Source organism: Lolium perenne, chromosome 3 (assembly GCF_019359855.2).
Source record: "Lolium perenne isolate Kyuss_39 chromosome 3, Kyuss_2.0, whole genome shotgun sequence".
Classification (NCBI taxonomy): Eukaryota; Viridiplantae; Streptophyta; class Magnoliopsida; order Poales; family Poaceae; genus Lolium; species Lolium perenne.
Window position 1 is genome coordinate 218,587,008 of NC_067246.2, and position 23,844 is coordinate 218,610,851.

The 23,844-nt window shown below is 42.7% G+C and overlaps 2 protein-coding genes across 8 annotated transcripts; one reads left to right on the forward strand and one right to left on the reverse strand.

The window, feature by feature from the left end:
* Positions 1–2,623: 2,623 nt before the first annotated feature.
* LOC127343386 (DNA ligase 6) lies at positions 2,624–15,203 on the reverse strand. Of its 6 annotated transcripts, XM_071828343.1 has the most exons (21): positions 12,812–15,203; positions 12,620–12,737; positions 12,430–12,511; positions 11,900–12,002; positions 11,380–11,476; positions 10,051–10,153; positions 9,540–9,618; positions 9,424–9,435; positions 8,294–8,373; positions 7,796–7,893; positions 7,642–7,707; positions 7,131–7,290; positions 6,919–7,026; positions 5,735–5,784; positions 5,190–5,224; positions 5,028–5,086; positions 4,056–4,217; positions 3,885–3,973; positions 3,713–3,812; positions 3,138–3,255; positions 2,624–2,994 (listed from the first exon to the last, which is right to left on the reverse strand). In XM_071828343.1, exons 1-21 carry the CDS (start codon positions 15,084–15,086, stop codon positions 2,789–2,791), a joined length of 4,200 nt encoding a protein of 1,399 aa, XP_071684444.1. In that variant the 5' UTR covers positions 15,087–15,203; the 3' UTR covers positions 2,624–2,788. The 6 variants fall into 6 exon arrangements, with proteins under 6 accessions (XP_071684444.1, XP_051225468.1, XP_051225467.1 ...); XM_051369508.1 differs by lacking the exon at positions 9,424–9,435 and having other exon boundaries at positions 3,713–3,806; positions 8,294–8,341; positions 9,490–9,618; XM_051369507.1 differs by lacking the exon at positions 9,424–9,435 and having other exon boundaries at positions 8,294–8,341; positions 9,490–9,618.
* An 83-nt stretch (positions 15,204–15,286) lies between these two features.
* Positions 15,287–20,719, forward strand: LOC127343389 (uncharacterized). 2 transcript variants are annotated; one of them, XM_051369512.2, is made up of 8 exons: positions 15,287–15,416; positions 15,533–15,693; positions 15,841–15,931; positions 16,219–16,285; positions 16,738–17,071; positions 17,779–18,813; positions 19,033–19,182; positions 19,899–20,719. In XM_051369512.2, exons 2-8 carry the CDS (start codon positions 15,667–15,669, stop codon positions 20,328–20,330), a joined length of 2,136 nt encoding a protein of 711 aa, XP_051225472.1. In that variant the 5' UTR covers positions 15,287–15,416; positions 15,533–15,666; the 3' UTR covers positions 20,331–20,719. The 2 variants fall into 2 exon arrangements, with proteins under 2 accessions (XP_051225472.1, XP_051225475.1); XM_051369515.2 differs by lacking the exons at positions 15,287–15,416; positions 15,533–15,693; positions 15,841–15,931 and having other exon boundaries at positions 16,227–16,285; positions 16,752–17,071.
* Positions 20,720–23,844: the final 3,125 nt, after the last annotated feature.

The following is a 23,844-nucleotide window of genomic DNA, read 5'->3' on the forward strand; positions in this document are numbered from 1 at the left end:
AAAATTACTTAAAGGTATCCCTAATATTTGTTGGATCCCTCGGCATAGAGAAATATTATGAAATGCAATAATAATTAAATAATACGTACATTTGATAGTTTTATGGTCTTTGGAATCTTTGCGAAGACATTTGAGACTACTTACCTATATTGATCGATTGAACTATATATCATGATACTTGTTTTCTACCAATAATCCTTTGTACATATGTATCCTTATAATTAATCACTAAACAAATACGGAAGTAAATGATCCATATGCCCGTGCAAAAATTGAGTAGAAGAGTACACATATTTGTCACTGAATTAATAATAGGATAGAACATACGGTCTCTCAAACATGTATGATGCTTACAAGTAGAACTGTCCGAATAGGAAGAGAGCTGCTCGCGGAATGGTATAGTTATGTGAGTGTGTAGTTAATTTCCACTAATATATACTTACCACACCTTGGAAAGACACACATGAGGTCCTGTGTTGTTCTGTACATTTGGGATGGCCAGAGAGAAATTGTAGCATAAAAATTTATAAAAAGAAGTTTTTTTTTTAGGTAACATGAGTCGGAGTAGAGACACGATAAGCCGAAACTTGAGCAATCTATATTTTCTAAAATTATTCTATATAGTTGGGCCTCAAGACTGGAAGTGTACTAATACTATTAACGGGCCCATAGAGAACCAAGAGGATGCCGGGATCTCTCCAGTCGTTCCGAAGAGCTGAGATCTTGTAAAGAAAAAATTATCTAGCTCAACAGGTTTGGATCGGGATGAATCAGTTAAGGTGAAGAAAGGGAGCCTAAAATTAAGGCTTTTCTGAGCCTTCCCGAGAGGCGCCTCATGGCTCGCTCAGTTTGCTCACGGAGTTCTTAGATTAGTACTTCTCGATAGTATCGCTCATAAAGGAAGAGTAGCGCCCTAGCTGGACTTGCTTCGCTTTTCGACGTGGAGATTGCTGCTGGCGAAGCCTAGGGCGTGCTTTTCAGCCTCCCTTCTCGATACAAGACACACTACTTCTATCCTTTGAAATGGAGACTACATAGAGCCTCTTGTCTTCCGCCGTTTTGGTTGTTATTTTCTCAGTTGTCAAGTTCTGGATAACTTGATGTCTTTGTTCTTACAAATTATATCTCTTGCCCGCCTTGATAATAAGCCTTTTTCCCGTACACGTTGACCTAGCCACTACAGGAAAACGGCTATGTGCTGACGGCCTGGAGCTATGCTGACGGCCAAAGGTCGGAGCCGTCGGCATAGTCTCCAGAAGCCCACGGCCGAAAAAACCCGTTGGCGCAGCTAAACCATGGCCTCCTTAATTTATAGGATGTTATCAGAAATTTCGTATGATTTAGATCTTGTGGAATTTTTTTCCTTCGATTGGTGTTTGATTCAGGGGATTGTATCCTGCATAAATATTTTCGTAGAAACTCCATATTGCATTTTCACAGGAAAACTAGCATGATGTCTAACCTCATGGAAAAATCACAGAGGAAGGGCTCGTTGGATTCATGGGATAGAAAAAAAAACATAGAAATACGAATAGAAAAAACATAGAATTGAGATGCCATGTCTAATTGAATCTATGAGAAGATGAAGTGCATTTGATTGTAGGAAAAGAAAGATGTATGACATAATATTTTTTTTCTATAGGATTTGCACTACACGATTCATATATGATTAGTTCAGCTAAGATATATTCCTATGAATAAAACCAGTTATGTAGGAAATTTCATAGGATCCAATTCATATACAAATCCCATGAATCAAACGTTGATGATTTCCTTTAGTTTTCCTTTAGTACAATTAAACAACCATATGTGAGAGTTCCTATGCCCCCAGGATTATTTTTCGTACTTGTTTTTTTTTGAAACGGAGGCAAAAGCTTTGCCTCATCTATTAATTAAGAAGAAGGTGCTCAGTTTTTAGGAGAAAACCGAGCGAAAACCTACAACAACAGGATCACCAAGAGGCAAAAGCACACCCACAAGAGAACAACAACAAAAGAATGCGACCCCTAAACCAACTAGAACCAACAACCCAAGAGCACAACGTCGCTAACAAGACCCACACAACCCAAAAGGGTCCAACAATTAATCATCTCTTAAACTTTCCTTGTTACGGCTCTCTTCCTTCTTATCCTTCTAATAGATACCTTCTTGAATCAAAGGAGGCCACCCATTTCCTATTCCTTTTCTTTTTTCGTACCTTTGAATCAAAGGAGGCCGAAAGATAAGTCTACAGAGAGCTTGTTGTCTTCCTCCGTTTTGGTTTATTGTTTGGTTCCCCAGATGGAATTATATTTCTTGCCCGCCTTCATAATAGGCCTTTTCCTGTGCACGTTGACCTAGCTTTGGGAGCCTATCAAGTCCCCTGCGTGAGTTGGGGAAATCTTTCGTTTAGGAATTTGTCTGAAGAAAGCAACGAAATCGGTCCTTGTCTCGGTCAGCTCACTGCCGGTAGCTATTGTTATGAAAGAGAAACCGTGAGTCATTTTTTTAGTGCATTACCATGTCGTTGCTGCACTCTTAAGAGGAAAACAATTATTGCCAGGCGCATGCACAACGATGTCCTCCTGGTTAACTAGCTACTCCCATCCTGATACTCCTTGTTCTGCATTGTGAATCTGGTGGCAACCGGAACAGTGGAATCGCAGATTGGGAAAGCAAAGAAGGAACTGTATATTAGTACACGCAGAAGGTGAAAAGCAACGCCTACGCTGTTTTGCTAGTTCAAACTATTCTGCTCATGTACATGTACAGAACAAAGCGCACGGTAAGGCTGATAAGGAGATGGTGACTAGCGACTTTTATCTGGGTTGTCGCCGCTGACGTCCATCTTCCTGGTTTGAGCTTTGAACATGCAAGCAACATCAGTAGCCGCGCTACAATCCTCTGGGCTCCGATCTTGAACAGAGCGTATGTACCTAGGCATCCTCACTGAGATCCCACGCGATGGATGGACAATACCGATGGCCGCGTGATGGACAGGGGATAATGTAAGGTCTGCCAATAAAAATAAAATTTAGAAGATACTCCTTATATTTTCTGCAAGGTCAGCATAAACCATGTGGCATAAGCCCAATATATTTACGTACTCCTTATAGTTTCCAAACCCAGATGTTAATAATAAGGGGGGCTTCACATACCTGCACCTCGGATCTCCCAAACTTGTTCCGCAGTGAACCACAAGTCCGGCTGCTCATCTGTTTTATAATAAACAGGTTTCTTTGGCAGTATCCTTTCGTTGGAATAAAACTCCTTCATCTATAGATCAAATTTCCAACATCAAAAGGCGTAGACATGGAAGGCTTAATAACAGCAATACACAGAAGTCTGATTGTGGACATGATTCAGGTTTAAATTAAAACAATAAGCCAACATAATTTGTCCCTACAGCAACATATTCACTAGAGAACTGCCAGCGGAGTCAGCCTTTCACAGGATGTACATAGTAGCATCCTGTATATTGCTACATACCATTCCAGCCTTTCACAGGATGTACATAGTCAGCCTTTCACAGGATGTACATAGTAGCATCCTGTATACTGCCAGTTTACTATTGATCGTATATTAGCCAACTTCATTCTTTTATTGTATCAATTTGTCAAAGCAAAAAAAATCGCATTCAAGTGTAAGCAGCTGCTGACACATGATGTTCTTGTAGATGCAAGGTACTAGAGACAACTGTGACACGATTAAACAAATAACAGTTAAAACATACCTCTTTATAGAAATCATCTGAGAAACCAGACATAACACGGCAGACACTTTGAAATTCTTCAGATTCAGGGTTGTAGCATGCCATTAGAAAAGGACTGTACCTGTAAAAACAAACTGAAGAAGAGCTTGGGGGAGTAGGGTTGACTCAATGCACAGGGAAACAGGAGACCTACCATCCAGCTTTCCGTCCATTGCCATACCATGCACCGACTGGAACTAAGTCAAGGCTATCACCTAGGCCTTCCACATAGTCACGCTTCACCTGCAAACGTCGAGCAGGATGATTCAGAAAAGTATGAAACATTAAGGTAAACACTTCTTCAGTACACAGCAACATTTCACACCTTTAACCACGAATCGCAGCGCTTGGAAGCAGAGTATCCAGCATCAATATCAAGAGTCTTCAACATTATACCCTCACAAGAAGACTGGCATGCTTTTTCAAAAAAGCTGTTCATTCTGTGTAAAGTGCTAGTATTATCTATAGATGCTTCATCTTCTTCAACCTACGTTGTCGACATTGATTCATTTGCAGTTACAAGCATGCATGAATGTATTCCAAACAAGCAAACATGGAAAGAAAGACGAAGGGTACTCAAGATCTTGCAATTTCAACCAGAGCGAGTTAGCATCCTACGTTTACCCTAGCTCACTTTGGTGGAGTTGACGTACAATTCCACTACCTGGCTTCAAATTCTCATGGACTCGGTTTTTTCATATTTCCTTCAAAAATGAAAACTTCATATGCTAAATCTTATTGTGTCTTTGTTCCCCATTGCAAAATAGACTAGCAGAATTGCTGAAATACTGCATTGCTGGATGCAAACATTGATTTGATTGAGAGTAGTGTAAAAAGAAGGAACCTAACAAAGAAAGAAAACAAGATGATTTAACATATCAAATATTATTAAAATCAACAGATGCAGTATCTTTAACATCGTATTGTGTGCAGGAAATGAAGCTATGGTGGTAACAGTGAGATTTTTTGTTCCTGCCATCAGTTGAAAAAGCAGTCAGTATATTTCTATAGCTGTTAGTAGTTCTGGAGTGAAGATGAACTGTAACAGTTGAAAAGGACATGTGGGAAGTGGATAGCTGGTGTCAAGCTTATCACCCTAGGTTGCAAGAACCACCATGACATTAACCTATTCATGTCTGATGCTGCGACACTCTATCAAGACTCAGGGGTTTGGATGTGTTTTCTATTAGTCCAGGCTTTGGGTGTGTCCTTGAATCCTTGTACTATTTGCCCCTTGAGTCCTCACAACCTAATACATCTATAAATTGAATGTGTTTCATTTAAGGATGAAACTTACAATCAGCTGCTGAGCTAACTCTAAGTATCCTGGCTTCTCCTGGAAAACATCATGGATGTCTGCAAGGCAAAATGCAGGAAGAGTTTCATGACATTCATTGAGGCATTACTCAACATCTGTTGTACTTCTTGTACAAGTTCTCTAGATGGTACTGAAACTTACAGTTTCTCCTTTGACGAAGTGTATAATCCAATAGCCTAAAAAAACACAGTTAAATTCCTGCTATTTTGAATAAGACAATCAAGAGCAAATTTGTTGTGCCTGGGATTTTCTATTCCACATAATTGCACTTTGCACTTTTTTTACTACTGCTGCAACTTCACCACAAATAGAACCAGATACTATGCAGTTAAAAAAGCTCAGATATTATTACCATAGGCTTGGATCAGACCAGATATAAAAAAAACTTGAGCCAGTTCAGTGACACAAGCCAACCTGCCAGCTTCATTCAAGCTGAGCCCAGTTACGAGTGACACACTAGTTTAACAGGACATTTATTCGAATCTTAGACGTGGTAAGAATATGTAATCAAAACTCCAAAGTGCAATTTACTCAACAATAAACCATACGTAAAACACTATACGACATAGCTAAAATAGCTTATACCAAGCATTTCCATTAGGCAACCCATGTGATATAAACCGGTGGATAGGGGTGATCCCTCCACAAAAAATACTTTCTTGTAAATGAAGTCTTTTCAAGCATACCTCTGTCCATTGCAGAACATGATATCAAACACAAACACACAGATGTCAACCTGCAAAGTGGTTGAGATAGTATCAGCTTTGAGATGGAATAAACTTTCTGTGATTATTAAAAAAGTACATTTTTTGTTCAAAAGCATAAAATAGGCACTCTCAGGTCTCATTGACTATGTGTGTTTTGCCTGTAACACACATGCATAGGGAAAACTGAAATAGAAATACAGAATATAATATGCGAAATGCCGGAAATTCAATTCGGCTCCCATGTGGCTCCCTCCACCCAAAAAACATAATTCTAATTGTCAAAAATGCAGGAAATGCAATACATATTAGTGCTCAGAAATAAAAGTACATACATACTAATATTAGTGAAACTCTGGAAATATCTATGGCAGAAATGCAACAATCTGCTACCTACATATTTGATCGTGGTGATAAATAATGGTATAAGCAAATGAACAGGCAAGGGTGAAAGCTTGAGTTATATTGTTTTAAGTACTTGTGTTACGTGTCTCCATAATTTCTCAAAACAATCATAGATGTGCACCAATCATGTTAGAATATGTGGACCTGCAAAAGTATGACCAAATGTGGGCTGTACAGAAAGGACAAGTGATCGTAATTGCATTAATAAGAAACTAAGTTGAATCTTTTGTCCTCTTTTAGGCAGGGGCCCATTTGATCATACTCCCTCCGTTTGGAAATGTAAGATGTTGAAGCACTTTCTTTGGTTCACCCACTTTAGTTTGTATCTAGTCTATTTTTAGTATGTAGGTTCACTCACTTCAGGTTGTATCTAGTCTACTTTATAAGCACCTAAAACATCTTACATTTTCAAACGGAGGGAGTATTTATGAATGATTGTTCTGCAGGTGCACATGTTCTAACATGATGATATATGAATTTGTTGACCCAAAACTCAAGCACACAGCCTTCCATCCATGTAGAAAATGTCAAAATCCATCCTCGATAAATGGTCACTCGACAAAACGCAAGAGAGCCAACAAGAAGCCTATGCTCATTCTATTGAAGTTCTGAATCATGAGAATTAACCAGAATTTCCATCGTACTTGGAAAGTTATAGAGATTATAGGCATTAAATAAATCAAGTAAAAGTGATATCAAAAACAAAATGTTGATTAGTCCAAAGCAGTAATTAAACTTAGTGTCGCAGAATATCATAGCACCTTTATGTTTTGAATTGCAACTGAGGAGTGTTTACTCCCTCGTTCTCTTGAAGACAATTCTTGGAATGACATCAGCTTGTTTCCTTTATTCCTATCTATTCCCACAACCTTTATTTGGATGAACAGGTATAACAAAAACAATTAAAAGGTAAAGAAATGGTCCACTTTAAATATAACAACATAGAGAGTTCTTCCTCATGAACCAAACTTACTTCAGTATCCAGTATGAAGCTGGTCACCTCAGAGTTGCACAGCTCTTTGATCATGCTCACTAAATCGGGAAACCGGGAAGTCGAATCTTTCATTTGCCTTGAGAATATTTGCACAGATCCATCAGTTGACCTGTGAATCTGGGCGCGCTGACCATCATACCTGGAAGTAAAGCTCTAAAAATAAGTTACGCATGCCATGTCTAAGGGTTTATCATAAACTAGTTTTCTTTAGAAACTAGAAAAGGCGAGCCATGTCCAAGCTATGATAACTAGCTTTCCTTGTAACTTCTAATGGCAATTGTAAACCCAGATTTTTTTATTCAGATATATTCCTCACTAAGTGCTTTGTCAGGCTCCACAGTACACACGACCCTTCAAACAAAACCCATGCTTATGCTAGATGCGATGTGTTATACTTAGCAATTCACAAACAAATTAATGTAAAGCAAGAACAACCATATAGCCGTGAAAGTAGGTTTGCTAAGGATCTCTTAGAGAGCAACAAACTCACTTGTACTCGCAAGTAAATGCTTTACCATGAAACAACTTCAGTGCTTGAGTGACCCCATTAGTAATTCTGAAAAAATAAAAGAAACACAACCATCAATACAACAGAAAATAAGTCAGTACAAAAATTACTGTAACAGCATCATGCATGTACATACCTTGCAAGCATAGGTGGTATAGGTGTGCCAGGAACCATTGCTAAGGACGACGCTGCAAATGTAGTGCCTTCTCGCAGAAGAGAGGGAACAAGCAAATCCTGACAAATAATGTCAGCAAATTCCTTCAGCAAAATGTCAGAGAAAGGTAACCTTCTCTCTCTTGAAAGCAAGAACCATCCTGTTTCAGTTTGATTGAGTGTATATACATTATTTGCCAAAGGAAGTTTATAAATCTTAATCTTTGTAACTTCCTTTTGAAGTTTTCTAGCCCACCACTTGCATCACAGATTGGCTAATGGGCATTCATAACTCATAAGAAGTCAAGGCCGTTGTACTTCCATTATATATTGCATTTAGAATGCGCTATGATGGAACTCCCAAGAGCTCTTTTACAAAGGGTATAAGTTCCCAGAAACCATCACTTTTAACGAAAACAACCAACAGCTAGGAAATCATGTACATATATCAAATTAAGTAAGTTCAGTAATCATTACTCACCATATTAGGAATGACATTGTATGCCTCAGCAACTTCAGTTGAAAGGCTCTGCTCAAAGAGGAAGGAAGATAGCATCCTTGGTTCAGAAAAATGTGTAAAATGTCAAATCATCATATGTTGAAGATGTGTGGAAGTGGAAAGTGGAAATTCACATAAGAATAAGAAGCATAGACTTGCTGGGCCCTGGCTATGAGCCTATGACTATTAGGTTCCCTCCATTTTTACCAAAATATTTTACAGTTAGGGAGAAAAAAGGGTCAAACTTCCGCAGCTGTGTAGTCAACAAGAGAATGGAGGTGCCATGTTCACTCTTTGTGGTAAGAAATTCAGATTCTAGCAGATCATAAATAAAACTACAAAATGGGATATTGTAGGTTACTTTGGAGACAAGCAGGGCCATGCATAAGAAATTGTGGGCCTTGTGCTAATTAATACAATATAAAATTTGGCGTACCTGCGCATTTTTCATAACTATGGGCTTTGACCCACAAGCTTTAGAGACAGTAACTGAATTTTCTCTGAAGATACTTAACATATGTGTTTAGCAAAATAGACGAGCTTTTTCCCTTTCCAACATACTTATATTGTAGCATTGTTGCCACATCGAGGGATCGATGCATTCATACCTATAATTAATAGATACTGCAATGCTCTTTTTTCGTGATTACAAGAAAGAGACATGCCTACGTGTCCTCCAAGTACACTCCTAGAATTGACAGAACGTTCATATAGAGACCTGGGAACTATGATGATCTAGGAGTGCTTGCATTATTGTAGATGGTTAGATGCTTGACCGTGTAGGTATGTTCTCTCTTTGAATAGTTTGTAAGGGTGGTTCTATGTGTGTGTGCCCCTAATATTAGCAAGCGACAATCACATCTAGCACCAAAATTCATTAATGCTAATAAGGGTGAGAGTTTTGGGGCTCCTGTGCAGTGAAACACCTTTGCCCAACTTATGGGGCATATACCTGAGCATTTCTCGGGCCGGGCCTCAGGCCGACCAAAGCCTGACACGAAAAATCTTGGTCGGGCCGGAAAAATAGGCCCAAGCCCGGCCCATCAGAGAGAAAGCCTGTCGGAAAAATAGGCCCAAGCCCATGGCCAGGTATAATGGGGCATATGAGCAATAATGCTCAAACCCTTGAACAAATCATTTGCAGAACAAAAGAACAGGCTCGACTTGGTTAAACAAACCTGCAATTGTGATTTTACGCCCTCCAAGGATACCACAGGATTTGTTGCACATTTCTCATTAAGAACAACAGCATGTGCAAGAGCAGGTAAAATTGTCTTCATCATAGCGCCAATGCGCAAGTTACGGACCTGTTGGTAAAACACACCCACACACATAAAAAAAGGGGAGGGTATAGAAAAAAGGAAAATCCAGCATGCATTAATTATTACCATACTAATTAAGATAAGTTGGGACCATTTAAAGGATGGCTACATACTTAGTTCACAAAGACTTGGAAGCATGAACAAAGATAATGAGAAAAACAAAATGCAAAGTGAAACTGGGCCACAATTTTCGCTAAATATCATTTCTGAAAATGGAAATTAGGACTTAATAAGTGTGGAAATGGATTTGAAACTGTCCATCAATGTGTAGTACTCTAATTGAGCAAATTACCAAATTGAGAAGGATTAGTGTGAAGATATGTATAAGCACGAAAGACTAAAACCACAAAATCCAAATATAATCTGCAGTGATTACAAATTTAGAAATTTTTCAAGCAGAAAGGAAGGATGTCTCACCAGTGTTCTAACAAGAAATTTCATTTCCATTTCTCTGCAGGACCGAATAAGATACAAGACAAGAATTTTTCTCCTTCCGGTACTCCCACCGCCTGATATTGCACTAAAAAAAAGTAACACTGATGAACTAAAACACATTATCAATAACAGAATTCTCTGTAGTTTTAAGTGTTATCATGCAAAGTATGACTATTCTTAGTTGTAAATTATCTATTTATCATGGAAAAGAACAGTGAGATTATTGCATGAAATAAAGACAGAATATAGTAAGATTTAACGATTTTCTTATTACTAGCATAAGAAAAACCAAATATTAGAACAAAACTGAATAACGCAGTCTACAGTGAAATGTTATTTACCATCAGTTGCTAAGATACTAGATTACTAGATAAGTAGATACATATGGAAATTTGACAAGATGGCTCGATGCAAAATGACATGCATGTCATGTTATTAATTGATACCGCTGACAGCAGACATGACAGTAACCATACAGGAGTTATCGTCCAGATTAAAAGTTGTTCATGGCGAACCTTAGCCATCTATATAGCACTCCTAACTTCCTAAGTAATTAAGACATTGGGCAATGTTTGGGAAGATACATAGAATTCCATTAGAGAGGCAGGTGGACAGTTTCACTCTGTATCATTGATCCACAATACGAAGAATGCGAACTATCATCAAGAGCTTTGAGATACAGTAAGAGGCATGAGCATCCTAGTGGCTCGAAAATCTAGATAATGATTACCACTTTGACATGTTTGTATTAACAATAATCTCCAGGAAACAATATTTCATCGACCATATAATCTTATTCTTTGCAAAATCATAACACTATGGCTAGGATGGCTGCAAGTCCCGCCACAATAGCTAGACCTTAACCACTCTATAGAACTGCAACAGCCTATCACTCAGTGATTAGGCAGCAGGGGCTGGTTCATGATAGTTACTTGAAAGCTTATCAGCATTGGCTGGGCAGGTTTAAAACTGGATAGAAGCCTATTGTTTTGGTTAAGCCTAAAATCTTGCTTAAACAAGTGAGACTCAACAGTCCAGTCACCAACATGAATACTGACTTGACATACGCTATTCTACCCATTATGACTACAACTAGCACCTGGATGATGAGGTGGCACACAAGTTGGCAATCAGCCAGGAAACAATTGTATGTGTTACAAAAAAAATATTCAGGAAAATTCCTCAAGTGTTACTTATAGGTTGTAGCACATAATATTGAGTAAAAGAAAGGTGGACAATCATTATCATAAAATAGATCAGTATAAAAATGTAAGATGAAGAGCAAAACAAGATTCCTTTTGTAGGTAATACCTTAGCTTTTGAAGTGTCGAATATACATCCTGAATTGAGAGTGGACGAGGAGGAGCAAGTAGTGTTTGATTTTGACGGCACTCTTGAGCAACATCACCTACAATATTATATACTAATTATAATCCACAAAATTTGAATTTGGAACATTAAATAACCTGAATCCATAGAACATATGGTGTAACATAGATGGTAAATAAATAGAAGTTAATGTAACTCAACTGCTATTACAAAAGAAATTACTCCTCCCTCCGGAAATATAAGGTGCATTTTGTTTAGTCAAGACAAGGCTTTGACCAACAGAGTATAATAATTGTTGGTCAAAGCCTAACATTTCTGGACAGAGGGAGCAAACAATAATAACTCGTGCATGCAGCTACACAATGTTAGACCTTTTCACAAGCCAGCCAAATGCATTCATACGCGAAGACACAACCATGACAGATTACACCATGGGGTAGGCTATTTTCTCCAAACTACCAATATGAAACTATAATGCTGCTACTTTTAACTTTAGCCTTACCAAGATCACCATAAGTTTTGTACATCTCGTGTATTTTAGATCTGCTAGTTCCCAATGACTCCTCCAGAGCAGAAACAACTAGACTGCCGCCAATGTTTAGTTCCTAGCTTCATTAACAGACATGGAGTTACTGTATTGACATGCCATGAGAAGGCATAGTGAAAGCATTCTTTCTAAAAGAAAATATGAGGATGACATGACTAAAATACAATGCTATAATAGGATATTGTATATTAAACAGTAAATGTGGGACTTGAAAGAAAGCATTCCACAATAAAATGATTTGTCAATACTTCATAAATTAAGATGCCAATCAAGCTATCCTTATTGATATAGATTTTAACCAGTATAATTTTTATCTGGTTTGGAACACAGTATTCTCATGGGACATTTGTAGGAAACTACACATCCAATGTGTGGATATTCTTTAGCTCCCAAGTGCATACTCCGGTGCTCCAACCGAGATCTTAAAAGAAGCAACCAACAGTAGATCTGGGGATAGTGCTAGGTATGGTGATTTCTGTACTTACCATATTTTCATGGTCAGGAGAGATTTTGTTAGTGCATAGATAAACAGCAGGTAGCACATCATCAGGTGATAAGGCAAGCAAACTGCATTCAAAGGTAAGATATTAACTAGTATTTCAACGGTGAATATATTCAATGGATTATACAGCAGCAACATGTAAACTATAAACGAAGTAATAAACAGCAGAAAACCTCCTGAACATGTTGCAAAGCATGGCAGTAGTTTTGATCTTTCCTTTTTCTCTTTCAACCCGATCAAAAGTGCGAGCCAAATGCAAGTATGGTGCAGGCTGTCCTGCTGTCCAGCAAGCTGCAGAAGAGGACATACATGGCATGACTCACTATGAGCAAGGTAATAAAAACTCTCAGCGGCTAGTAGCTAACCATGCTCAATGGGGAGATACTTTTCAACTGGCAATGATATATTGACTGAATCTGCTTGAGCTACAGAAGTTTGTACATACAAGTTTTGCATCTTTGGAGTAGCCTGAGAAGAGTTGTGGACAATGTTTGTGCTATTATATCTATCTATCATTTCATTTTGTGTATTCTGCGGCACAATACTCTTGTCGCTGGCAGGTACATCATTGCTTGGGATTTTACTGTAAAAAATGTCAACTGCTACATTTATATCTCCTCCTGTCTTCTCAAGTAAAGAAATTGCAGATTCTCTGGACATGTTGCCACCTACAATCTGAAGAAGCTGGTTTACACCCTGCTGGTGTGATTTTACAGTATCAGTTAACTGGCTGTCATTATCCCCATTGTTTTCATGTGCATCCACTGGTACTTTATCGCCTGTCTCACTTTTAGAAGCAGCTGCCGTTGCTCTACCAAAGAAGTTCGTGATTGTGGGCTGTTTGCGTCCACCAGATTCTGTTGACGCATTTGATCTTCCTTTCTTTTTTGACTTGCTGACAATGCTAGAACCCCTCTTTTTTTCCTTTTTAGGAAGAGTTGAGCTCATTTTCACAGGAGTTAAGTTTACCAAATTGGTAGAATGCTTCATTTTCACAGGAGTCAAGTTTACCAGCTTGGTAGAATGCTCCATGGGGTTCTGTGAAAATGAAGGAACTTCCTGCTGACTACTTGCCTCAACAGAAGATCCCTGAATAGAAGCACGGATTTCCCCCGACTTAGGCTTTTCATTATTAGATACATTTGCTTCTTCAAAGAAATCTCGCTCCCGCTCAAAGAAATCAGATGCTGCTTGAACAACATCGCCACCTGAGCTCATCAACAGACCAAGGATCTGCTCCTGGTTGACCCATGAGGGTAGACAATCCGACAGTTCTTTCTTCATCTCCTCTGTAATCTTAATCTGGAAACTGCCTGGTAGCTCAGAAACATAACTGTGTTCTGATAACAAAGCACAGTCCTCACTGTCTTGTTCTCTCGAGCATTTAGCCAACACATCCTCATGGCTAGCAGATGTTGATCTTCGATGGAATGCCATCAGGAACTCATGTTTGTTCGCCGTCTCATCCACCAATCCAGCAAAATGTTTCTGCAGAGAAACTGCATCCTTACCGTCAAGCTTCCCACCATCTACTCCGACAGTGGGAATGACCCGTTTTGGGTGCAAAAACTTGACATAGTCCCGCAACTCATCATAGCTCGAGTGCTCGCTGTAAGGTACAAGATGTATCTTGATAGAATCCTTCTCCCTAACTGCAAATCCTTCCTTCTTGGTCTCGTGCATCCATCCGGTCGGCACAAACCCAACTGCCTTGGTGTACCCTCTCTCCAACATGATCTCCTTCACTTTCACAAAATTCGGACGGAAGTAAGGCCATGTCTCCCCGAGAATGTTCCACCCGGTGACATGCACATCAGTCGCTGCGGCGTCTTCAGTAAAAACTCCATTCTCCCCACCAAACCCCAATACCGTCAAGATCTCCATCTTCCTCTTATCCACATGGATCAGGCACCCACAGCGCCGCGCAACCTCCAGCAGAATCCTCTCCTTGCCCACAACATACGTGGCGATCAGGCACAGCACACGCTCTCCACTCTCCTCCTTCACCTTCTTTATCGCGTTGACGACATACTCCACCGAATCCTCTTGAGGAGGAAATGCGAATTTGGGGTTACAGTACGTGGTGTCCAGAAACACAGCGTCGGCGCCGACGAATTCCAGCAGGTTAGGGTTGGTTCTCATGGATGGCGCGTAGCGGAAGTCGCCCGTGTGCACGTACCTCTCCGCGCTCGGTCCGGGGGAGGTGAAGAGGAACTGCACGGCGCCAGGGCAGTGGTTGGCGTCGACGGCCACGACGCCCCAGCCATCGACGGTGACGCGGACATCGGTGTCGACGGACACGATCAGCTCCGGCGGCACGGATAGCGCGGAGGCGAGCAGGCGCGCGGTGGGGGCGGAGCAGAAGACGAGGCCGCGGCGCCAGGTGGGGCCTAGGCCGGCGTAGTGGTCGGAGTGGAAGTGGGAGAGGAAGTAGGCGGCGGAGAAGTCGCCGGCGTGGCGGAAGGCGTCGACGAGGAAGCGGGAGTTGGGGATGAGGGCGGTGGGGGGCACGGAGGGCGGGACGGCGGCGGAGGCGGAGAGGGGGTGGGTGTGGGAGAGGGACGCGAGCGATGAGAGGAAGAGCGCGGAGGTGGTGACGGAGAGCGACTTTGAGGCGGGGGAGCAGAGGAGGGACGCCATTGGTTTGGATGGAAGGTTTAGGGTTTGAGTGCGGCGGCGGCGAGGAAACGCATGGTGCGGCGGCGGCGGCGGCGCGCAGACAGGCTACAGGAGAAGGTAGGGAGGACGGTGGCTGGCTGTTGCTCTGTGAAGAGGGGGGACATACTAGTCTAAATAAATTCCGAAATGACTAATCTGCCCTCGTCCAATTTCCTCAATTCGCGAGACAGAGGATGGCACTTCTTTGTCTGCTCGTTTCGTCCCCGACCTAGCCGCTGCGCCCCGCCGTCCAGCCCAACCGCCGCGCCGCCGCGCCGCCGCGCCGCCCTCCATTGCTGTCTTAAGGTCAAGGTAAGGCAATCTTTCTCCGCCGCGCCGCTTCTCTCTCCCAAACCCGTCTTCTCCCCCCTGCGCACGCCTCGCGCATCCATCGCGCCGCCGCTAAACTCGCCCCATCCGCCGCGCAGCTCGCCTACCTCCAGCGCTGGACAGTCCCGCCCCGTCGGCGCACATCTGCCGTCACCGCCCAGCTCCCCGCCGACGCCCAAGACCCCTGGCCGCGAAGCTCGTCCGAGGGCTAGTCGGAGGAGCCAGCACAAGAATGGCCTGGCGGATGCTGCGAAGAAAGGTAGGGCTTCTCGTTTCTGGATTCTGACGCATTTCCTCTTCCTCGACCGCAGAGTTATGCAAACACGATTTTCTCGCAAGAACCAAAATACAATCGAACGAACCCCTTGCAACTTGGAACTAACTAACAATTGGATGTGTGTCTCAGGATGTCCAAGCAGGCCTGGTGAAGTTGGCGTTCCGCACAGATCACGGCGGAACGAAGCATTTCTCCAGCGCAAATTTGGGGAAGCTGACGCGTAAGTACAATCGATGTTATCATTTCTGCATAGGTTCATTTCAACTTTTAATTGACTTCCCCAGCCATTGTCTTGCCAAGTAAAAGCCCTAGCTAGCCTCTAATAGAATGATTTTGCTATTGAGTTTAGCATGGTATCATTCGCAAAAACAAAAAAAAGTTTACCATGGTATAAATTCTGTACCGCATGAAGTCCTTTTCTGGTCACATTTCTAGGAGCAAGTACTATATTGTTTGCTGGATACACCATAAGTCTATGATTTCATCCGTTTTAATTCCCCAATGCAGAGGTTGTCCATAGCGGTAGACTCCAAGGTGCTGCCAATTGTATGATATTCCAACACTACACTATCAGGTATGTTACTATATGCTGCCCTGTTTCTCTGGTGGCATCACTATTGTAGTTGCATCTACATATTCAACAAACTATGACACGTACTGGAAACAGCAAATTAAATTTGAGTCTTATACCGCACGGGTAATCCGAAATCTTCATTTCTTCCGTGAAACTGCATCATGTTCATTTTCTGCCCACTAAACGATCTTGCAACGCACGGAGTCATGTTTTTACCCCTTATATTATCTGAACTTCCTTGCGAAAGGCACTCGCTAGATTCTTATATATCTTACCATACTCCCATTCTGCTCTTACCTTTGCTTATTTTGTCTTCTGAAACTGTTCAGAATATTTTTTTTTGTCTTTAAGCCTCAGTTCTTGTTTTTGTATGGATGTTACTATCAGTGCATTGCTATTTGATGTGGATTTTAGCATTTACATGTTAGGTGACAATACTGCCTTCTTTATAGGAATTTTCATGCAGGTGTGTATATGCTAGCATGGAGCCGGAAAAAGGAAGATGTTGTAGGGTTAAAAGCACCAAAAAAGGAGAAGCGGGTGAAGAGAGAACCTAGGACTCAAGCTCCTGTAGAAGCGCCATATGTTGCACCAAAACCGAAGATCACCATTAAATCATCACCAGATAAAATTGTTGAAATTTTTGACGGGATGACATTGCATGACCTATCTAGACGATCCGGTGCATCTATTAGTGCACTTCAAAGCATACTTGCAGATCTTGGTGAAAGGGTTGAATCAGAATTTGACACTATCAGCATTGATCTTGCTGAGTTAGTTGCTATGGTATGTATATAATGCTGCTTTTGAAACTTCTACATTTCTTGATGCTACTCTGAAGCATATTAGTAACTACTCATACCAGCACATCTTATTTGTTGTGTTTTATTAGGTCATATGAGACTATAAGTCAATGTGATGATAGCTAAATCACTCCACATGTTGCTTTTGACCTCGTCTAGCAAAATAATTTTGTTGCAAGGTGTGATAGGATGATGCTGAAAAGTGTTCTTTATGTCTTTAAACTCTGCATTTTGTGAACTCTAGTTGCAAGTTAATCAATGCCACTGTGTTCTTTCCCTTCATCTTGCTGTAATTTATCTGTAACAGTTGTCAATTGAGAGAGGGAGGGATGAATCCACTTGTGTTCAGTGGTGAATTTCCATTTAACAAGTTTTATCTTGCATTGTGCTTGCTTTGCATGTTTTTGTTGAGGCTTGTTTGTTGCCCACATTTTTTTTCTCTCTTTGTCTTTTACTTTGTTATGTTCAGAAAAAATGGCATTGCTACTGGTTTGATAATATTTTATTGGAGCAAACATATATGTTGAGACTTTAAGTATGCTGATATTGTTTCTAATTATATGTAGGAGTACTATTGTCTCCAGTTTACACCTAAGCTTTGTCATCATGAAGCATTTAGTCAGCTTTAGCGAAGCTTCTGTTTTATGTGAATTATGACATGAATCCATATGTTTCTTGCTTGTTCCACAGGAAATTGGTGTTAATATCAGAAGAATGCACACAGGTGAAGGTGTGGCCGAACCACGGCCTGCTGTTGTAACAGTTATGGGTCATGTTGATCATGGTAAAACATCGCTTCTGGATTCCCTACGGCAAACATCTGTTGCAGCTAAGGAAGCTGGTGGGATCACTCAGCATATAGGTGCCTTCGTTGTTGAGATGCAATCTGGAGCCTCTATCACATTTCTTGATACACCAGGGCATGCTGCATTTAGTGCTATGCGGGCCAGAGGTGCAGCTGTCACAGATATTGTAGTGCTTGTGGTTGCAGCAGATGACGGTGTGATGCCTCAAACCCTTGAAGCTATTTCGCATGCAAAGGTAGCAAATGTTCCCATTGTAGTTGCCATAAACAAATGTGACAAATCTGGAGCTGATCCTGAGAGGGTCAGAATTCAGCTTGGTTCGGAAGGGTTGCTTTTGGAGGATATGGGTGGTGATGTACAGGTTGTTGAAATTTCTGCATTATCAAAACTTGGTTTGGATAAACTGGAAGAGGCTTTATTTCTTCAGGCTGATATGATGGACCTAAAAGCCAGAACAGACGGGCCTGCTCAAGCTTTTGTGGTGGAGGCAAGGGTGGACAGGGGCAGGGGACCACTTGCAACAGCTATAGTTAAGTCTGGCACATTAGTTAGTGGGCAATACATTGTTGTGGGGGCAGAGTGGGGAAGAATTAGATCACTTAGAGACACCGCAGGGAAAGTAACAGAGTGTGCAAAACCCGCAATGCCTATTGAGATTGAGGGGCTAAGGGGCCTTCCAATGGCTGGGGATGATGTAGTGGTTGTTGACTCGGAGGAAAGGGCGAGAATGCTTAGTCAAGGGCGGAAGAAGAAACAGGAGAAAGATAGGCTTCGGAAGATTGATGAGGACATGACAGAGGAGGCAGAAATTGCAGATGAGACTCCTGAAAGAGTTGAGATGCCCATTATTGTCAAAGCTGATGTGCAGGGTAGTGTTCAAGCAGTTACAGATGCCTTAAGAAGTCTTAATAGTCCACAGGTTATTTCGCAAGCACATTTGATGCTTTATTTTTACATGTATGGTCTCACAAGTTTGACTACATGCACTCAAGCAGCGCCGAATTGCTCATAGCTGATACTTCCTTTTAGACTATATACAGTTTTGTTCCAGTCACTGGATATGATATATGTTATATTTACAATATGCCAGTATTTCTGTTAGACTCATGACCGTGCCTATAATACCTTTCTTTTGTAGGTGTTTGTGAATATTGTTCATGTTGGTGTCGGCCCAGTAAGTGAACATGACATCGATCTGGCGCAAGCATGCCGAGCATACATAGTTGGTTTCAACGTTCGCAATCCACCAAGTGCCATCACTCAAGGAGCAACACAAGCCAACATAAAGGTACCAAGTTTATTGTTGCTCCAATGCCTGTATTCTACTTATTAAGTGTGCATCTTTGGTATAAATCAAGTTCTATTCCTTGGAAACCAGTGGTGATTTTCAGGTCATCTTTGTGTGGTCAGTATAAAACATGTTAATACGTTATGGGCTACTATGCAGAGAAGCTAGATCTTATTGCACATAACGCTTTCTCTTTCACTGGTTTCTGGTGTTGCTTTATATCGCATAGTAGATATTAGGAGATGTTATGGTGAATTTGGGAAGAATAAAGTAATTCAGCTCTGATGTGTGATGAATTGATGGCATGGACTACCAACATGTTTTCCTCATTGAATACTGGATTTGAAATATGGCAATGAGAATTCAGATCTCAACCTCTATCAATTTTGAATGTTGTGCATGCAGTCAGATCGCCCTTGTCCCTCTTACTCTTAAGTTACAGGGTATTCTGCCCTCTTCATTTTTCTTGAAGCGTCTTTAGCTTTTGTTGGTTGATTTGAGCCATATATAGATTCAATTTAGTTTTCCTATGGCTAGTTCCCAGTATTCTGTGTTAAGCCTGGTCTCATTCGATATTTTCCACAAATATACAATCCAAATAGTCCCTAAAAAGTAAACAATACATATGTTAAGAGTTTCAGTGTATAGGTTGATCTTTTACATAACTTGGGAACTGGAAAATGAGTTTAGCTGCCTTGACCATGTCTGCTCTTCAGATTTTGCTGCACAAGGTGATTTACCATCTCCTTGAGGAAATGGGAAGGCTGATTGTGGAAAAGGCACCAGGGACTGCTGAAACCCAAATTTCAGGGGAGGCTGAGGTTTTGAACATATTCGAGCTGAAAGGACGTAGCAAGTCAAAAGGGCCAGACATCAAGATTGCTGGCTGCCGGATAACAGATGGGCACTTCAGCAGATCCGGAACCATGAGACTGTTGAGAAGCGGAGATGTTGTCTTTGAGGGTCCATGCGCTTCTCTGAAGCGAGAGAAGCAGGATGCTGACACGCTCGACAAGGGTGACTGTGGATTGGTGATAGAGGATTGCGATGACTTCCAGGTTGGTGATACCATCCAGTGCTTGGAGCAGGTGATGAGGAAACCCAAGTTCATATCAACACAAAGCGGCGCAGTCCGTATAGAGTGCTGATTGAGAATAATTGTTTGGTGCTGGCATGATCCATTGCTGTGAATTCAACCATTCGTTTTGAACTGACCAAAATTTTGGCTATATAGCGAGATAAAAACCAGGTTGGCATTGTGATGATGACTGTTTGCAAGTTGCAATATCCAACACATTTCAATGTTCTTTTTTGTTGTTGTGGGGGAACCTTTCAATGCTGACCTAGAAAAAAAATCATCTCCTGGAGATGCTTTAAGCACTGTAACGCTGTGTGAGATGCCTACGTGAGAAAGGATGTTGGAGTTGTATATTCCTGAAATTTTCATAAGTTCTGTAAGCAAAGTGGAGGGAAGGCTAATTACTTTAGACAAACAGAACAAATGTGTGAAATAAATCATGGACATAGTTTTGTTGTATCTTGTGCGCCTATAAAGTTTCATCTAGAAATTACAATGTGTGACCTTCACAAAAATAACAAATAATGTACAGTATACTATTCACTTGTGTTTTTTTCTTTTTCGCATGTTACATATGGTCATATTTTGAGACAATTTGTTGTGAGTGCACAACATAATTTATGTGCATGAATTATTTCACATTTTTAAAAAATTGGAAATATGACGTGCGACAATGAGGTGCGGAATATTCACGTTCTAAGGGCATCTCCAACCGGGCGACCCTGGGCTGTCCGTTTTGGGCCGTTTGGGTAGCCGAGCGGAAGCGCGGACGGAGCCCCGCGTCCGCGCGTCCGTTTGGGTCGCACGGTGCGCCCAACGCTGCAGAAATGGGTCGTGCCGCCGTGTTGTATGTTTTTGCTTGTAAATTGACTATAAACGTCAAATAAATTATAGAAAATGGTTCAAATGCTCAAAATTTATTACACAGTACATTGTCCATGTAATCAATGATAAAGTATGATTCAAATAAAATGTAAAAACATTACAAATGCTTTAGGCTTCGGGATTTCCATCATCATTGTTGTTTACAGCATTGTTGCCTACATGCTGCCACATGTGCTCGATCAAATCAGCCTGCAGCTGGTTGTGTACAGCTAGATCTCGAATTTCATGGTGTGCATGAAGAATGTCCTGGAATGATGTCGGACCACCTTGAGGAGTAACCAACTCTCCCTGGCCCTCCCAGTCATTATCAAAGAGTGAATCATCCCGCTCTACCTCAACAATCATGTTATGCATGATTACACAAGCGGTCATCACCTCCCACAGAGTTTGCACATCCCAGGCTCTGGCAGGGTATCTGACGATAGCCCAACGAGCTTGGAGGATGCCAAACGCCCGCTCGACATCTTTCTGAGCTGCCTCTTGCTCTTTGGCAAACCTTGCCTCCTGCTCTGAGTTGGGTTTTCGGATTGTCTTCACGAGTGTAGCCCAAGGTGGATAGATACCATCAGCAAGGTAGTACCCTTTGGTGTAGTGGTGGCCATTGATCTCAAAATCCACATCAGCGGACTGACCGTACGCTAGCCTATCAAACACCGGAGAGCGCTGCAGCATATTGATGTCATTGTGTCCGAAAAATGAGTGCCAAATCCATGTATCCTGTGAAGCAACAGCTTCAAGAATGACGGTGCACCCCTCAGAATGACCGTTGTATGCCCCCTGCCAACCAAAGCGGCAGTTCTTCCACTCCCAGTGCATGCAGTCTATGCTGCCAAGCATCCCAGGAAAACCCTGGAAGCGTTGATTGACAACAGACGAGCTGTGTCCTCTGCATTAGGTTGCCGGAGGTACTGTTCTCCGAACGAACCGATCACTGCTCTGCAGAACCTGTACATCGCTTCCAAGCCGGTAGACTCACTCATGCGCGTGTACTCATCTACGAAATCACCGGCAACGCCATATGCGAGCATCCTAATCGCTGCCTTGCATTTCTGGTACGAAGAGAGGCCTACCTTGCCAATTGCATCCACTTTCGCACAGAAGTAGTCGTCGTAGAGCTTGACGCCATCCATTATCCGGCGGAACAACGGCCTGGACATCCGAAAATGCCGGCGAAACATGGCCGACGTGAACAATGCCTTGGGTTGGAAGTAGTCGGTGAAGAGCTGGTCGTGGCCACGTTCTCTTTTGCGGTCCAATGCGGCCGCGCGCCCCAGCAAGGACCCCTGGTGCACGGGGATCTGCGAGACAATGTGCTCGTGGATGATCAGCGCAGCCTCCGTGAAAAATTCGTCGTCGGACTCCTCGTCTGACGACGTGTCGATGAAGTTCTTGAAGAAGTAGTCGTCGTCGCTGTCCACCATGATCTACAGATGAAAAGGGCCAAATTTTAGTACGCCCATTTCGTCGAACACATCGCAGGCGGAGGCCATCCAATGCGTCCGTAGGGACCTGCAGGCCATGGCCGTCTCGGCTGACTTGCGGTCTGGAAACACGGTCCAGGAGAGCTCACCTCCGGCGGCAACGGCGCACCTGCGAACGGCGGGAGGTCTCGCGACGGTGAGAGGACAACATCGACGGCGACGGCGTCATCCGACTCTGCTACGACGCGGCGAAAGCAGCGCGGGGCCGCGACGTATGCTTCCACCCCGCTTGTCGGCGTCTCGACGACGGTGGTCGGCGTCGACGCCGCTCCCAAATCACCGGTCCTTGGCTGGCGGCGGGAGATGTGTGCTACGGGTTTGTGTTTTGGGAGACAGACAGGCGGGCCAGGGGCGGACAAGCGGAGGACGCGGGCGACCAGCCTTCCGCGTCCGCGGCCACGCAAACTCGTCCCAGATTTGGGCCGGGTTTGGGTCGTCCCAGACGCCGCGGCCATCCATTTTAGGGATGGGTCCGCGCGCTGGGCCGCGTTTTTGTCCGGTTCGACCCATCCGGACGCGCAGGCGCAGGATGGGTCGCCTCGTTGGAGATGCCCTAAGAGACCCAAAACACTTGAGAAAGCTTGGGCAAACCCTAAGAGAGTTCTCTATCGATTTCGCCTCGTCCTTGTCTCTTAGGCGAAAAGGTGGTGACCACCTCTCCCGATCTCCACCGGTCCGTCGTTCGTGTCCTCTCCCTCCGATTGCTGCTCCTGCGGTAGGAGGGAAGGGGGCATGGTCCTCCGTTCTAGCCTAGTAGTTAGGGTTTGTCTAATGTGTTTTGTCCTTGCAGTGGTGGGAGCAGCACCCGAGTGAATAAATCTGCCTACTTTGCTTCCACACCAGCGACGACCTTCCTGGTGGTGTCTCGGAGTTAATGACAACATGTGCTTGTCGATCCTTCAGATCGGCAGTTTGATCTTCTCGTTGTTTTTCATATATGGTGAGATGAGTTTCTCGGCGTGTCGCCAGGCATTCGTCATTATCCAGAGCGGTGCTGGGGGCTGGGCTGGGGTGGATGCTCTCGAGCGAGAAATTTGGTCGAAGGTGGTGGATTTTTCGTTATTCCCCGAATTCATCGATATGATGTGGTGGATCTTGGTCCAAGATAGCACGGGGCATCCTCCGATCGATGTGCCACGATAACATGTGCCTTGATGCTTGCAGCGGGTATGTTCATCGACTCATCATTGGCGATGATGCATTTTTGAATCTAGCAAT